The sequence below is a fragment of the Sitophilus oryzae genome, unplaced genomic scaffold (assembly GCF_002938485.1).
Source record: "Sitophilus oryzae breed Bouriz unplaced genomic scaffold, Soryzae_2.0 scaffold_1393_pilon_pilon, whole genome shotgun sequence".
NCBI classification, from domain to species: domain Eukaryota; kingdom Metazoa; phylum Arthropoda; class Insecta; order Coleoptera; family Curculionidae; genus Sitophilus; species Sitophilus oryzae.
Genome location: NW_022146052.1, coordinates 3,309,967 through 3,325,886, shown reverse-complemented (window position 1 = coordinate 3,325,886; position 15,920 = coordinate 3,309,967). Strand labels below are relative to the sequence as shown.

The following is a 15,920-nucleotide window of genomic DNA, read 5'->3' as shown; positions in this document are numbered from 1 at the left end:
TTAAATATGATATTTTAGTATTTAGTACAATGTTTCGTTGAATGTATTAGTTATCCAATGAAAATCACCTAACCAATATCTTACTATAAAACAAACACATTAATGTTAAAATTAAAGTTGTTTTAAATTTAAAAAAATGGTAGAAAATCTTTGAAATAAATAATAATATAAAAATATGTCATTATATATTTTTTCCGCATTTCTTCCCATCAGAAGATTATCAGATACAGAAGAATTGTTACTTACACGAAATGTGAAAATATTTCGTTTTCAAGCAAATTTTTACTCGATGATTTTTTTATTTAACTCATTTTTTTTATTTTATTTTATTGTGAACTCATATTTTCCTAAATACATCTCTGTGAATCTATGGCGAGTGCCACGACTATACTTTGTCTAGTTAGAGACCACGACTATACAGCTACGTCAGTGGTCACGGGACGCGAGAACAAGGTCATATATAGTGGCAGAAAAAGAACAAAGGATTTGACAAGGAGTAAAGCTACTAGTTTGCTTATACTATGATAAAACGTTAAATGCCGAACGCTTATTTTGCTACATTTTCGGACTAGTGAAATGGACTCTTAATAGGCATATTAATATCAAAAAAATCGCACGCATGGAAATGTTTCAGCACATATTAACATTTAGCGATATTAAGTGTCGACATTACAGACATTACAGTCTTAAGGAAGTAGCATACTATGCAACAGTTTGCATCATTGATTTACCTTTCACTATGCCCGGCATTAATTTTTATATCGCAATATTTCTTGTAGTACCTACGAGTACTTGTAAGTGATCGTTAAGCCGATATACAATTAATCGTACTATAAAAACTAATCTACTCCATTTTATTTTAATTTTATCTATACAAAACTTTGTAATTACTTTTTTAACGTTTATTTTCAAATTTTATTACGAGGTAGTACCTAATAAGTAAATACAGAGTGAGTCTTAAATAAGTGCAAATATTTTCAGGGCTGGTAGATCTCGTTAAAAGAAACATATTTCCTCTTTACCGTTTTTTAAATGAATCCAAAATAACCGAGTTATTTTACTTTGAAAATTTCCAAAAAAAAATGTTTTTTGATTAAATTTTGAGAACTACTGTTGTAAATTTAATCTACTACCGATGTTATACAGGGTGGTCCGAATTGTATTACGGAAACTTCGGCAGCATATTCTGCAGATAAAAATAAGTAAAAATGTTCGTATAAATGTATGTCCTAAAATGCTTAGTTTCGGAGATACAGGGTGTAGAAGTTTCATTTTTATTTCGATTTTTTCTAAATAATTTCTGAAATAACGTCAATATTTGGAGGAAAATTGGGGTCTGGGAGTTTTTTGACATGAGAAATTTGATTTTGATGTCAATATGAATCCTACTAGTAGAGGGCGCCCCCTACAACTGTTTTGAAGCGTAATAACTTTTTGTCCGTACCTGTACAAAACTACCGAGCGAAAGAATATACATCTCTGTGACTTTTTACTTAAAAAATATCTCTTTGTAAAAATCGCTACGAGCAACCGTTCTTAAGATATTTAGAATGGAAACAGTCAATACATGTCATTATTGAGGAAAAATAAACACGTTATGTTAGATAGTTATTTCACTGAAATAATAAATTTGGGAAATTTTTATTTTTTTTTAAATTAATCATAAATTCTTCTGCAAAAAATGATGGTAAAACAGTTTCTGTTGAACTTTTGGCACAAAAACATTTCAAATTTATGATTTCAGTCTAATAACTATTTAGTCAACATGTTTAATTTATGTCAATGATGACAGGTATTGATAATTTCGATTCCAAATATACTCAGTGAAAAAATATACATTTCCGTGATTTTCTACGTAAAAAATGTCTCTTAGTAAAAATCGCTACGAGCAACCGTTCCAAAGATATTTACAATGGAAATAGTCAATACATGTCATTATTGACTAAAAATAAACATGTTGAGTAGATAGTTATTTGACTGAAATGAGAAATTTGGGAACTTTTTATTTTTTTAAACTAATCATAAATTTTTCTTCGAAAAAATGATCATAAAACAGTTTCTGTTGAACTTTTGTCACAAAAAGATTGCAAATTTATGATTTTAGTCTAATAACTAATTAGTCAACATGTTTAATTTATGTCAATTGGTAATTTCGATTCCAAATATTTCGAGAACCATTACTCGTAGCGATTTTTACCAAGAGACCTTTTTTACGTAAAAAACATCGTAAATGTATATTTTTTTATTCAGTAGTTTTATACAGGTACGGACGAAAAGTTATTACTCTTCAAACCAGTTAAAAATATGTAGTTGGCGCCCTCTACTACTAGGAGTCATATTGACATCAAAATCAAATTTCTCATGTCAAAAAACTTTTATGTCATCCAAATATTGACGTTACTTCAGAAATTATTTGGAAAAAATCGAAATAAAAATGAAACTTCAACACTCTGTATCTCCGAAACTAAGCATTTTAGGACATATATTTGTACGAACTTTTTTACTTATTTTTATCTGCAGAATATGCTGCCGAAGTTTCCGGAATACAGTTCGGACCACCCTGTATATTATCAATGTTTTTAACTAACAAATAAAAAAACACAAAAATTCCAAATTTTTATTTTTTTTTCGCAGAAAACTTCATGATCGTGTTTCTGGGGTCGAAATATACTACCCCTAAAAATATTTGCACTTATGTACGACTCACCCTGTATAATTTAGATATTTAAAATGTCTATAGTCACTAGTGATGAGCACTGAGACTGATCTTGGTCTTTTTTTGGTGCCAGACCAAGACCAAAAGACCGACCACTGGAAGGTGGTTTTTGTAAAAAAATGGCGGAAATGAATATTTTTTCCCTCAGCAGGCTGCTGAAGTAAATATTGATACTCTGTTTAATAATAATAATTATTCGATAATAAAAACTTGCATAAAGTTAGCCGGCATCTGCCTGGTTAATCATTTTTTGCGAAGATCTTCCTGAATCGTTTTTCTTTAAAGTCTGACTTGCTGGTTGATAATTCACTATTTTATCGTTAAAAAATCGCGATTTATCTAAATGGCGTCTTCATGTCAGTGCTATTGATTATTTACAAAAAAAAAACAAAAACGCACATCTATATTGCATAGTAACATAAACGCACCCTGATAATTTATTAATTCGCAACAATGAAAGTAGAACTACTAGTAGATCCTTTTAAATCAATTATACTTTAGAGATTGGACATGAAACAGTTCTGCTGTTGGATAAAATTTTGTATGGCACTCGCATGTTATAACATATAAGTCACTTGAGAAAATTAGCCCTCTCAGCCTAGGCCTCGGGAGTTAAACATTTCCCAGGGTGGCTTATACGTAAGATAACACACTAGTACCATAAATAACAATTTTTATCAGCTGTGTTTGGCGTTTTTGAAAATATATAAGTGTATTATAATCGCTTAAAAATGTGGTAAACCTACGATAACTAAATTAGCATATTCATAAAAATCCCACTTAACTTTGTCGCAACAACAATACCCGATATTAAGGTACCTGAACAATATGTTACATTTAACAATGCCTAATCTAAACAAAACTTGCATTCCTCACGCTTTACATCATTGACCGTAGATGAATTAACGTTTTTGAAATGACAATGATGATTTGATGAGCCAATGCTTCACGCTTTGAACCGTAAAAATATTCAAAACACAAGGCTGAGAGTTTAAATGAAATAACTAATTAAAAATTGGTCATATTTAGTAATTTTAAAGTAAGTGAATCATAGGAACTGGATTAAATATTAATCGAAAATTGTTTTTTAACATAAAAAAAGTATATGACTCATCTGTGATTTTTAAATAGGTTTCAATGATTGTTTTATCAAATAGCAGTATCATTCTTCAAAACTGAAGTACTTATGTAGAGTAGTAATGGGTGTCTTAAATACATAAAAGCAAATATTTTCAGGGCTAGTAGTTCTCGATGAAAGAAACATATTTTCTCTTTACCATTTTTCAAAAAAGTCCAAAATAACCCAGTTATTTTATTTTAAAATTTTCAAAAAAATTATTTTTTGCTTTTAATTTTGAGAGCCACTGGATCTTTTCTGTTTGTTTTTCTTGTAAATTAAATCTACTACCTATACAGGGTGTCCCAGAAATAAGTGCAAGTATTTTAAGGAGTGGTAGATTTCGATAAAAGAAATATAATTTCTCTTTATCGTTTTTCCAATAAGTCCAAAATAATGGAGTTATTGTACTTTGGAGTGGAGTTATTGTACGTATTTTTTGCTAAAATTTTGAGAACCACTGAATCTTTTCTGGATTTTCTTACTTGTAAATTTAATCTAATACCATATTATCAAAAAATTATGGTTTTTAACTAAAAACTAAAAAAAAATCCACAAAAAATTTCAAAAAATTTCGAATTTTTAATTTTTTTTCGCGAAAAAAACTCATAGGCGTGTTTCTGGAGTTGAACTATACTACCAGTTAATATATTTGCACTTATTTCTAGGACACCCTGTATATGTATAGCCATATTATCAAGAAATTGTGTTTTTAACTAAAAACTAAAAAAAAATCCCTGATCGTCAAATTTTTTTTTCGCGAAACAAAAAATCATAGTCGTGTTTCAGGGGTCTAAGTATACTGCCCTAGAAATATTTGCACTTACTTAAGACTCACCCTGTATAACAAAAATATAAACTTTTCAACATTGACGAATACGGATGTAAAATTCTTTTGTTGTAAATAAGCATTATACAAAAGGTTACAGAATACCTATATAATTAAAAAAAAATAACTTTTTAAATGATAATAATTTTTTCAACGAAGCTTAATAATTATAGAAAATCTTGTGATGTTAGTAATTAGTACTTTTAGATATACATATAAAGATGATTTTTTAATATAAAAATAAAATGTAGATACATACAGGGTGTCAAAACAATAGTATACCGAAACGATAAAAATAAAAGAAAATATCCCTATAAACATATGCCCTAGAAGTTTCTAGAGAATTTATAGTTTATTAGTAGATCTATTGTTTTACAACACTTGACGTTTAAAGTCATAGGCTACTATTAAAATCAAGAAAAATATACGCTTTAAAACTAAATCTGAAATAACTGATAACTTAAAAACGATTTATTTTAGGTATAGGAATATGTATAGCCAAAAAGAGTCACGAATTTAAAAGCTTTTTGCATTTGAAAAAAATGATTTATGATAATTTTTTAATCGTTCAATTACATGACAGCTATGGCCATTATTATATGACATTCGGACAATTTAATTTTTGAAATAGATAGTGACATGTTTTCTTTTTATGATACAGTGGCTGTGGTAATCACTAATTTTGACGTTTAGGCTATACACATATTTTTGACAGGCAATTTTTTTCGTCCAAAAATTTTAAATATTTTTTTTTCTCAAAAAACGGATAACGTGTTTAAAATCAAAATTCATAAAATTTTACGGAGAATTTAAGTATGTAATAAAAAATGGGGACACCCATTCAAAATAAGAAAGTTGCTGTCAACTTCCGGTAGTTCCGGAAGTGCAGCCATATTGAAAATATTTGTAATCGATAGATCTCGTTGTAAAACAATTCTGTGCAAAAAATCTCCGATCTAGATATTGTAGTTCTCTAGAAACTTCTAATGCACGCTCAGCCTGGAACACCCTGTATATGTATGCATTTTAGCATTAAAAAATACGTCAAAAAAATTACAATCCACATAAGTTGCAGTCAAGTATCTACTGATACAAGCAATTTGAAATGTTCATGTTGTAATCGAGGATACTACGCTCATTGACTGGACATTTAAAGGTTGCTGTTGAATTATTCAAACACAGTGCAAGTATTCTAGCCATTATTTAAGGTCAAAAAACACTACCCATTATGGCAAATATTTACAAGTCATTGGACATTTTGAGTTTATAATTCCTGTAAGCCTAGTATAGTAAAGAATTAATACAGGTTTATTTATAATTCATAAACTTATACAGTGTAACGTTTTTAGTTCGTTACATGTCTTTTTTATATATAATATATGATCTCTGGCCTATCATCACCGGATTCCTTCTCGTTCAGGCCGGATAGTTTATTTGACGCGTAATTTTTACGTTCCCTAGTCGCCAACCCTGTTATCGTTCGACACAACCCTGTTACTATTCTGTGGAGGCGCGCGCTGTCAACATCGCTTCTGTCAACTGTCTCCGTGCTTAACCTCACTTTGTTTTGCTCTCTCTGTTGTATCCCAGCTTTTAGAAATGGTGATTATTTAAATCTTGCTGTATAGTTTGAATCAGCTGCTATTTCGAGGCTACAGGTAAAGAGAGTTATTACCTTTTATAGATTCGATATTATTATTGAATATTTTTAGGGTAGAGTTACGGATGTCCTAACTTGTATTTGTGTTTTGCTGGCACGTTGGCGTCCCTTTTCTTTTGTCCTCCAGAACGTCAAATGGAAGAAAGGACATGTTGTTTATTGTTTATTGAGCCCTCGGAAGTATTTCGAGGTGGGTTTATTTTGTTTATTGGACCTTGTTTGGTTTTAAACAAGAGTTTCATATTTTTAGGGTCCAAGGTACGGACTATGTCCAAGGTACGGACTGTGTCCAAGTACGGACTGTGTCCAAGATACGGACTGTGTCCAAGGTACGGACTATTTCCAAGATACGGACTGTGTCCAAGGTACGGACTGTGTCCAAGGTACGGACTGTGTCCAAGGTACGGACTGTGTCCAAGGTACGGGTAGTGCCTTATGTACAGACATTCTCTTATGTACAGATGTCCTGTGGACGAGTGTCCCCAGTAAGAACGATTTTTTCTTACATCTAAGTGCCACAGCGTGGATGTAGCTTCAGTCCCATGCTGTTTCACTCCCATTTCTAAGCCTAGTCAGTAGCTACGGCTGTAGTGATTCACGGTGTCCTCAATCTGGCCCCTTTTGTTGTTTTGGCCAACAGGATGGCCGACAGACAGTACAGAGATGCTCGACCACCTCACGCTGCTACTGTTTGAAGCAAGGTTACATAAAAGAACAGCTAAGTGTATATTTAAGTTCTAGTTTTACATTTAACATCTAAAACATATTCAGTCTTAAACAATAACGTACATCTTAAGTAATATCGTACAGACTATGTTCAGTGGTTAGATTGTTAAGAACATTCATGTCGATATAATCTTTAAAATATAATTTAGATCTTAGGTTTCATTGCATTACGTCTTGTAATAGTATTACTTTCTATAGATATTATTATTGAGCTATATTAACAGATGGAATAACGAGACATAGATTCTAGAATCTACAGGTTGCAACACATCAGATTTAACACCGCATAAAATTTAACAATTTAAATAAAGTAATGCTACTTTTCTTATATTTTCTATAACGTTACACGCATTGTATTTTTTCATAGTCTTTTCATAGAACATATTTAATATTATTTACATACATAGTTTTACTCAACAAATAACCACTATAATAATTATTAAAATTGTACAATGCCATTTACCATCAGAATTCATCATGAATAAATATAGTCATTAGTTTTAAGTATTATACAACTGTGTATTCTTTCTCTGTACATGCCTGGCGCCCAATATCTATTTTTTTGTTTATTGTTCTTAATTAGTTTTCTTTCCAGTGAAATACCTTATCCACGACTGCTCTCCGATGAAAAGCTGCCGTTCGCAGTGGTAGTTGTTTAATAAACGCTACAACAGGGTTATTCAAAAAACATGTGCCATCTCTCGTGGGGAGATTCCTCACGAAAATATATACCTCTATTTTTTTATATCAACGTAGGTCTGATTCTGCTTTGTTTCGTAGTTATGGGGTGTTAAACTCTTAATTCTTTTTCGATTTATTATAATTTTCTTCCAAGTACTTTAGCGATTCGAATGAAATTTTGAGGGTTAGGTTAGGTTTCTATAAGTGCGATATATTTTAATGCTAAAAAAGTGTCGACATATTCACCAGGGACGTGCATATGTGTTATTACTGGAATATTTTTATAAAAAAGTATGTACGACACTGCCTTTTTATTTTAGAGCTTTACATTTAATTAAGGCTGTATTATTTTTATTTTTTAGCGTTTGTTTGACTATATTTTTAAAAGTCTCTCCAATTTACATTAAAAAGTCCAGCTTTGTTTTATTATAGTTATATTTGAAACAATGGTTTTATGCTAGTATTACAATGATGTAATAAAATACATGTGCGTCAAACATAAATTAAAATCCTTGAATAAAATATTAGCCCCGGTACTTTAATAATCCTTCAGAAGTATGTATTGTAAGCGAGTAACTATTGCCAACTATATAATAGTACTTGGAAAAGCTTTTGCATTAACACACAAATTGAGTAGGTGTTTGTAATGTATAACTTATTGATTTTATTGCCGATTACTCGTATAAAGAAGGATGAAAAATATACAGGATGTCCCAGAAAAAAAATGAAAGTATATTAAAGGCTGGTAGATCTGGCCAAAAGACACATATTTTCTCTTTATCATTTTAAAATTAATTAAAAATAACCGAGTTATTTAACTTTAAAAATTTAAAAGAAATAATGGCAACATTTTGAGAGCCGCCGGCATCGTTGATAATCTATCCCAAATACCCTTAATACCAAACCGGATCCCAGCTTGTTCGACTCCAAGGGTTGCCACGTCGACTAGAAAGAAGCACTATAAACAAATTTCCGGAAAAGGACCAAGCGACACTCAAAAGTTTTTAAATATTTTTCGGAAAATGTCAAGAAAAATATAAAATTTTCAACATTGGCGTGTTTCTGGTGTCGAACTATACTACTAGGTAAAATATTTGCACTTTTTTCTGGGACACCCTGTATAATATAAATATAAATATATTTCTATAATAGATTATAAGTAATTTTGTACGTATGTTTTAACTTTAATTATAAATATTAGAAAAATATAGTCGTAAATTTGAATTGATTCAGAATTTAAAGTTTATTTTTTTTTGTTTCAGAAATTTTGTTGAAATTGCATTGGTATTGACCTATTATTGTGGAAACGCTGTATACATCGTCTTCATTTCTGTGTCAATGACAAAAGTAGGTAGTAAGTTTATCTGAGAGAGATTACTGATACACATTAATACATATTTATCTTTTGCATTTTTATTTTTTATATTTGTATTTGAAAACGGATGACGTGAAACCTAACGTTTAGTTTTATTAAAAAGATTAATTATTTTTAAATTTTTTCAGTTATTTTCATACTACTATCCCGACACGGCATCATGGGATCAGTACTTCAAGTTGATGATTCTAGTTCCTTTAATCTTGTGCTGCCAAATCAGGGAACTGAAGCACATGGTACCATTTTCATTCATAGCTAACAGTATGATGGTTGTCGCTTTTAGTATAACATTGTACTATATTTTTTCGAACATGTCATCGGTAAAATTATCCGATAGAAATCTTTATACGAATTGGGAAGGTAAATAAAAAAAATAATAAAATAAAAAAATTAATAAAAAAATAAAATAAAAATAAAAAAAATTAATAAAAAAATAAAATAAAAATTAATAAAACAAATAAAACAAAATATAAAAAAAATTAAAATAAAAATAAATAATAATAATAATAGGTAAATAATTGTTTAATTTTAGGTATACCATCATTCTTCAGTACGGTATTATTTGCGATGGAAGGGATTGGTACCATAATGCCTGTCGAGAATTCAATGAAAAAGCCGAGGTTTCTGGGATGCAATGGAGTACTAAATTCGGCAATGATAGTGGTGGTATCATTGTACACTTGCATCGGGTTCTTTGGATATTATAAGTTTGGTGAAGAAACTAGTGCAACTATAACAGGCAATCTCCCATCCAATGAAATGTTAGTATATTTCTCTCTGTCCTGTAATTGGCCGGCCGTGCGGTGATGCCACTTCTACCGATTTTTCGGTAGATCTACCGATTTGGCAGTTCATCTACCGATCTACTGAAAAGATCATATTTTCTACCGATTTTTATTTTTTGGAATATGTTAGCGGTACAATTTGTAGAAAAGGGTATAGCCGGATTAATCTAGGAAATCTGCCCCCGCGGCTTTTTTAACTCGCACTCAGGGGATTGATTTGGTGTCGAATCAAAATAATTCACCTAAATTTTTAGCACTTTAACTGAAACGGTTTTCGAGACTTTCAAAAAAAAAATTTTTTTTTCAATTTTATTTTTATTTTTATAGTAAAATTCAAAGTAATTAATAATGTTTTTTTTTCTAATACTTAGAAGTCTAAGATATTATGAAAAAATAATATGATCATGAGTCTTAAACGAAAATCCCATTTTTAGCGGAGGAAAGAAAATTAAAATCTTCATTTTTTAACCTTTCTGAAATATGTCACTCACTTAAAATCGTCAGAAAATGTCTTTTTTATACTCCTATACACTCAGGAATTTTTTAGAATTTTTTGAAATGGTGGAACATATGAAAACTCATTTTTTTAAATCTATTTTAACTAACTTATATTTTTGTTTAGTTTAAAAAAGTGCGTAGAAAAGTATTGTATTTTTTCATTAAAAATATATATAATAATAAAAAATCTAGGGTAACCTCTGTATAGATGTCTCGGGCAACAGGGGCGGATACAGGATTTTATTTTAGGGGGGTCCAAATAAAAAAATTATGTAGAATATGCTTTTTAAGGCGCCATTTTTAACCCAAAAGGCTAATATTTAACCCAACTTAGAGCTCTACTACGTAGAGCTTGTGCTCTTTTAGGAATAAAGGGATCAAAAGTCTGAAATTTCTAAAAATGAGTCTTATTAGTAATAGATAACTTAATAAAATATCTATTTATCTAGTGAATTAGACTTCATTATAAAATATAATCCATAACAGAACCATAAAAATAGCTTATTTGCAAATTACCTGTGTACTAAACATGGAAATATGTGCCATCAATTAACCTATGAGACATGAATATATATTACTTCATGAAGTATTTTAATATTCATGAAGTCAAGTTCGATTTCATTTCAATGCTCAACTAAACTGGAATCTGTTTTATTCAAATTATAATAATTATATACCTACATAATAATTTAACCTAGGTAAAACATGGTTAATGACAATAAACACATATCCGAATTATAAACAATTTTTCAGTATTAATCAGGCATTATACATTTATACGTGTCATACCTGAAAATATTAGCTTTTTACATCAAATATCTTATCGCGATGACAAATAATACCGTATGATCGAAAAAAAAAACGGCGTCAAAGACGATGATAATTTTGACGAGAACAATCTCTAGACGTTATTTACTCTAAAAATTGACTTATCAAAAATTAACACTAATTATGGAAAGATTAAACAACCGATAGAACATTATACAGGTTGTTTCAAAAAACATGTGCCATCTTCGTTTGGAGATTCCTCACGTAAAAATAAGATTTATTTTTTATATCAACATAAAATATGTCCGAATCTGATGCTTTTTTTGTAGCTAGAGGGTGTTAATAAGTCTTAATATTTTTTCGATTTATTATAATTTTTTTTAAGTACTTTTAGCGTTTCTAATGAAATTTCGAGGGTAAAAGTTACTATAAATGCGACATATTTTAAAGCTAAAAAAGTGTACCATTTTCACCCGGGACGTTCGTATTTATCACTGGAATATTTTTCAAAAAAAAAGTGTGCCACTGACTTTTTTTATTTTGATATCAAAATTGTGTACGCCGTTTAATGCGAATTAAAAGTTATCTATGGATATTTTGTCGAATTCGGCCTCCTTGATGAGATAAACGCTATTTTATTAATCACAATTTTAATAAAATTAAAATATAATATATACCTATTAATTAATACAATTTATTATTAAATATTATTACTATCAGTATTAGCACAAGTATTAGTTGAAGCTATAGCAATTTCAAATAAAAAATAATGGTATTTAAAAGAATTAGAACAGACCTAATTTTGAAAAATGTTAACATCCTGTAACTCTAAAACTATGCATTTCCATGCCCATGTTTATAGAAACTTTTTTTCTTTTTTTTTTGAGGGGGAATCAATGGGTACTTATTTAAAACTTTCGCAAGTTAATGATATTAACATTTTTTATAGGATGCTATTAGACTTGGATCAAGACATCTCATCACGGAGGCCGAAATTAACAAAATCTCAAGAGACTAATATAATAATTTTGCTTCACTATTTCGCTAACAAGAGAAAAAAAGTCAGTGGCGTACATGCTTTTCTTAAAAAATATTACAGTGATAACCCATATGAAGGGTACAGGGGAAAACGGGCTAAGTCAATTTTTAGCGAAATTGAGATATTGATGTCATCTGATAGAAAATATGTTAAATTTTGTTCTAAAGATAGCTTCCATGGCAAGAACGCGATAAGTCAGAAGATATTAAACAAGAAAAATATCCCGTACAGGGGAATAACGTGACAAGTCCATGCGGTACCGAGCAAAAACGGGCTAAGTCGTGTTTTACGCGCCTATTCGATAACGTTCTGGTCGCCATTTTAATCGTTTTGCCAATTTGCAGAGTTTTAAAAAGTTTTGTGGAAAGGAAGCTCAGGAGTATTTTACCTCACTATTATTACTAGCTGTATAATAAGTTTTTTTTTGTTTTAGACCTGCCCAAATTGTCCAAGCCAGTATTTCAGTGGCGGTATTCTTCACATTTATGCTTCAGTTTTACGTGCCTATGGAGATAACGTGGACCAGAATCAAAGACAGGATACCTGAAAATAGACATAATATATCACAAATTCTTTTAAGGACTGTTTTGGTTATTTTCGTTACAGGTAAATCCAAAACTTATTCAAGTGATTCTTAAATTTTACATACGGTAATCGCAAAACATTTTCCGATGCACGTCATTAATCATTAATCATATCGAAATTGACACTAAAACCTATAAACCTGACTAAATGAAATTTTGGCAAAAATGTTTAAATTTGTTGTATAATTTAAGATCCGAGCAGCTCTTCATCTTACTTTATAGAGAAAATGATTGCAACAGATATTTTATTTAGATTAAAGCTGCAAAAAATAGTTTAAAACGATTTTTTTACCGTCATGTTGGTCATATTGTCTTATTAAATGACAATTATCATAATGTTAGTCATTATTTTGTATAATATCGTGTTGTTGTTGAATCTTTGTGAGCAATTCTCGTTTTTTTGCCTATTTTCATATATTTTTAAAAAAATTGTACTTTTAAGCACCGACAGTTCTTTTAAGTACTAAATCTTCGAGTTTTTGTATTGCATTTCTTGAAATTGTGCGTTGAATATATACTGAAGCATTTAAACAGTCAAAGTAAAGAGCTTGTAGCTTTCCTGATAACTATTTCCCAAGCAGCATTTGAACGTCGGGACAACGTTGTGTCACGCGACCAAACGTCGGGGCGCAACGTCGGCACAACCTCGTGCCAACCCTAGTCTGCACTAGTTTGGAGAATAATTTTTGGGTCGAAACGACGTTGGATACCGACGTTGGCTAGAAGCCTAATTTAGTACAAACTGCAACGTTTAAAACTAATATGGCGTCTAAGTCGCGTTTATCCTAAATTGGGATAATTATAGTAAAAATATTATTTTTATGATTTAGTTAGAGACGTATGTCAGATGGCAGTGAAGGAAAACAAAACAAAAGTATTTAAGTGTGGAGGATGTTTTGAAGATCATAATTATTGAAACACTTTAACCGACTCTGTAACTCGTTACCCAAGGCAAAAAAGTTAAACGCAAGCAACTTTATTGATAAATGTATTGTTTCTACTTTGAAAAATACTAATGGGCCTTAAAATTAAAGAGTTTTTAAAAAATTTTCTTGAATTTTTTTTTTTTAGTAAATGAGAATAATTTATTCGCAGTCGAAAAAATTGTTTCCGCGTGTTTTTAGGGTCAAATATTTTCAAGTTAATGTATTCAAAAAGCAGGAATTGCTATTTTAGGAACGAAACATTTTCTATTTTAACAACATGGCGGCTTTCACTTTGTTGTTTTGGAGATTAAGATGGAGTAGTTCGAGTAGTCGCATACTGGACTAATAAAGTCGCAGTTCGGCCTTAACAGGTAATATACTAGTCGCAAGATTGCCTAATTTAGTCATCCAACAGTCTAACTTGTGCCGCCCCCTCTATAATCTAAATAAACGAGGGAGTGGATAAACTATCGGTAATATATGTCGATGTATATTTAAATTCTAGTTTTATATGTACCTTTCTTATGTCCCATTTTAATTAAGTTTTTTATAAAACAAAAACAGCACTGAACTGTCTGACTGAACAGAACAATGAAGTGAAAATTTAAGATTTAAGGTTATGGTTCAACACAGTTGCAAAAAGGTAGTGATTCGACGTCCTACCAACGTAAGAATAAGGAAATCTAAACAACGTTGGAATTAGTAAAACAGATGACGTTTGCATAACGTTGGAATAGGTCCTGAAACTGACGTCAAGTCGGAAAACTCTTATATTGTCCAACGTTGTAACTACGTTGTCCGAATCACCTAAAGATCACTTAAGCAAAAAGGTTACAAGACAACGTTTATTCGACGTCGCAGAAGCTTCTACCTTGCTGTAGTACTAGTCCAACGTCGGCACAACGTTATAAAAACGTTTAAATTTATTTTACTACCCAAGGTAGGGAGCTAACTATTTTTTGTAACTAATCCAACGTTGTGTTTAGTAAACATGTGGTCGCAAGTCGTGAAAATGCTACTTGGGTGTGAACGAAAATGTAACAATAAAGGTCTTTTATTACACTTGACTGCTGTCAGGGAAATAAATTTGATTGGTAAGCACATTATACCACTTTAAAAGTTATTTCTACTTATTTCGATTTGTAGCGAGTGAATTTTCCAATTTTACGTTAAGATTTATCTCATAAATCCATCACAGTTTGGCAGCGCTGTCGCTATCGCTTGTCACACAAAGTTGATCACGTGCATTGAAAATTGTTTTGCGATTACTTTAGATCATCAAATAAATTTTGGGAAAAAAATAATCTTGATTTATTTTTTAAGTTAATTTTAAGTGAATTTCATAAATGATCGGTTTAGTACACGTATGTATATTATACAAGGTGAGCCTTAAATTAGTGCAAATATTCCTTAATCTTTTTATTCAAATTTTATATCAATCATATAGCTAATAAAAAAATAGTGTAATTTTAAAACTACATTAAATAAAAAAATTAATGATATATTTTCTTTTCATCGTTACAGGTATAGCTGCTGCTGGTGGAGAACACTTGGGTACACTAATTGATCTTGTTGGAGCAGTGTTCTTCTCTACTTTAGGACTATTTGTGCCGGCCTTTATTGAAATTATAGTTGATTGGGATGAAGGCTGGGGAAAGTACCAATGGAGGCTTGTAAAAGATATCCTAATTATGTTTATTGCGATATTCGGTTTAGTTTCTGGCAGTTATTATGCTGTTGCTGAAATGGAATAAGTTGTATATAATGTTTATATAAACTTGTGAGAGAATTAGAGTATTATCAAAGTGATACATTTGGTGCTGCACGGATAAAAATATTTTCTTGAATCAGCGGCAAAATTCTTGTTCCAAGAGCCTTGAGACTTTCATATATACTACAGTTCATACCAAATAAACTTTTAGTCACGTGATTAAGCTTGTTGCCAGTTTTATATATTTTCTTTTAATCAAAATATTTTAGGAAACAAAAAAAAATAATTATGAATATATATAAACAATTATTATTTACATCAACAAAACTCGCACCTTCTTAACTGCACTTAAGGGACATAAAGAGCCAATACTACCGCTTTCCCGTTCAAAATATTCTAATAAAGTTGCGATGAGTTTTTTACGGTTATATTAAGCTATCTTGTACACTTTGCACTAAAAGAGGTTCTAAAAAGAACAATGTTCGACTGCAAGGTCTGCTAGTAA

The 15,920-nt window shown here is 30.5% G+C and overlaps 1 protein-coding gene across 1 annotated transcript in view; it reads left to right on the top strand.

Moving 5' to 3' along the window:
- Positions 1–15,643, top strand: part of LOC115875654 (proton-coupled amino acid transporter-like protein pathetic) — a 44,233-nt gene extending 28,590 nt beyond the window's left edge. The window contains exons 5-9 of the mRNA XM_030891173.1: positions 8,992–9,076; positions 9,233–9,464; positions 9,637–9,865; positions 12,628–12,800; positions 15,229–15,643. Coding sequence (XP_030747033.1) covers positions 8,992–9,076; positions 9,233–9,464; positions 9,637–9,865; positions 12,628–12,800; positions 15,229–15,458 — 949 coding nt within the window. The 3' untranslated portion in view covers positions 15,459–15,643. The remainder of the gene's footprint in view (positions 1–8,991; positions 9,077–9,232; positions 9,465–9,636; positions 9,866–12,627; positions 12,801–15,228) is intronic.
- Positions 15,644–15,920: the final 277 nt, after the last annotated feature.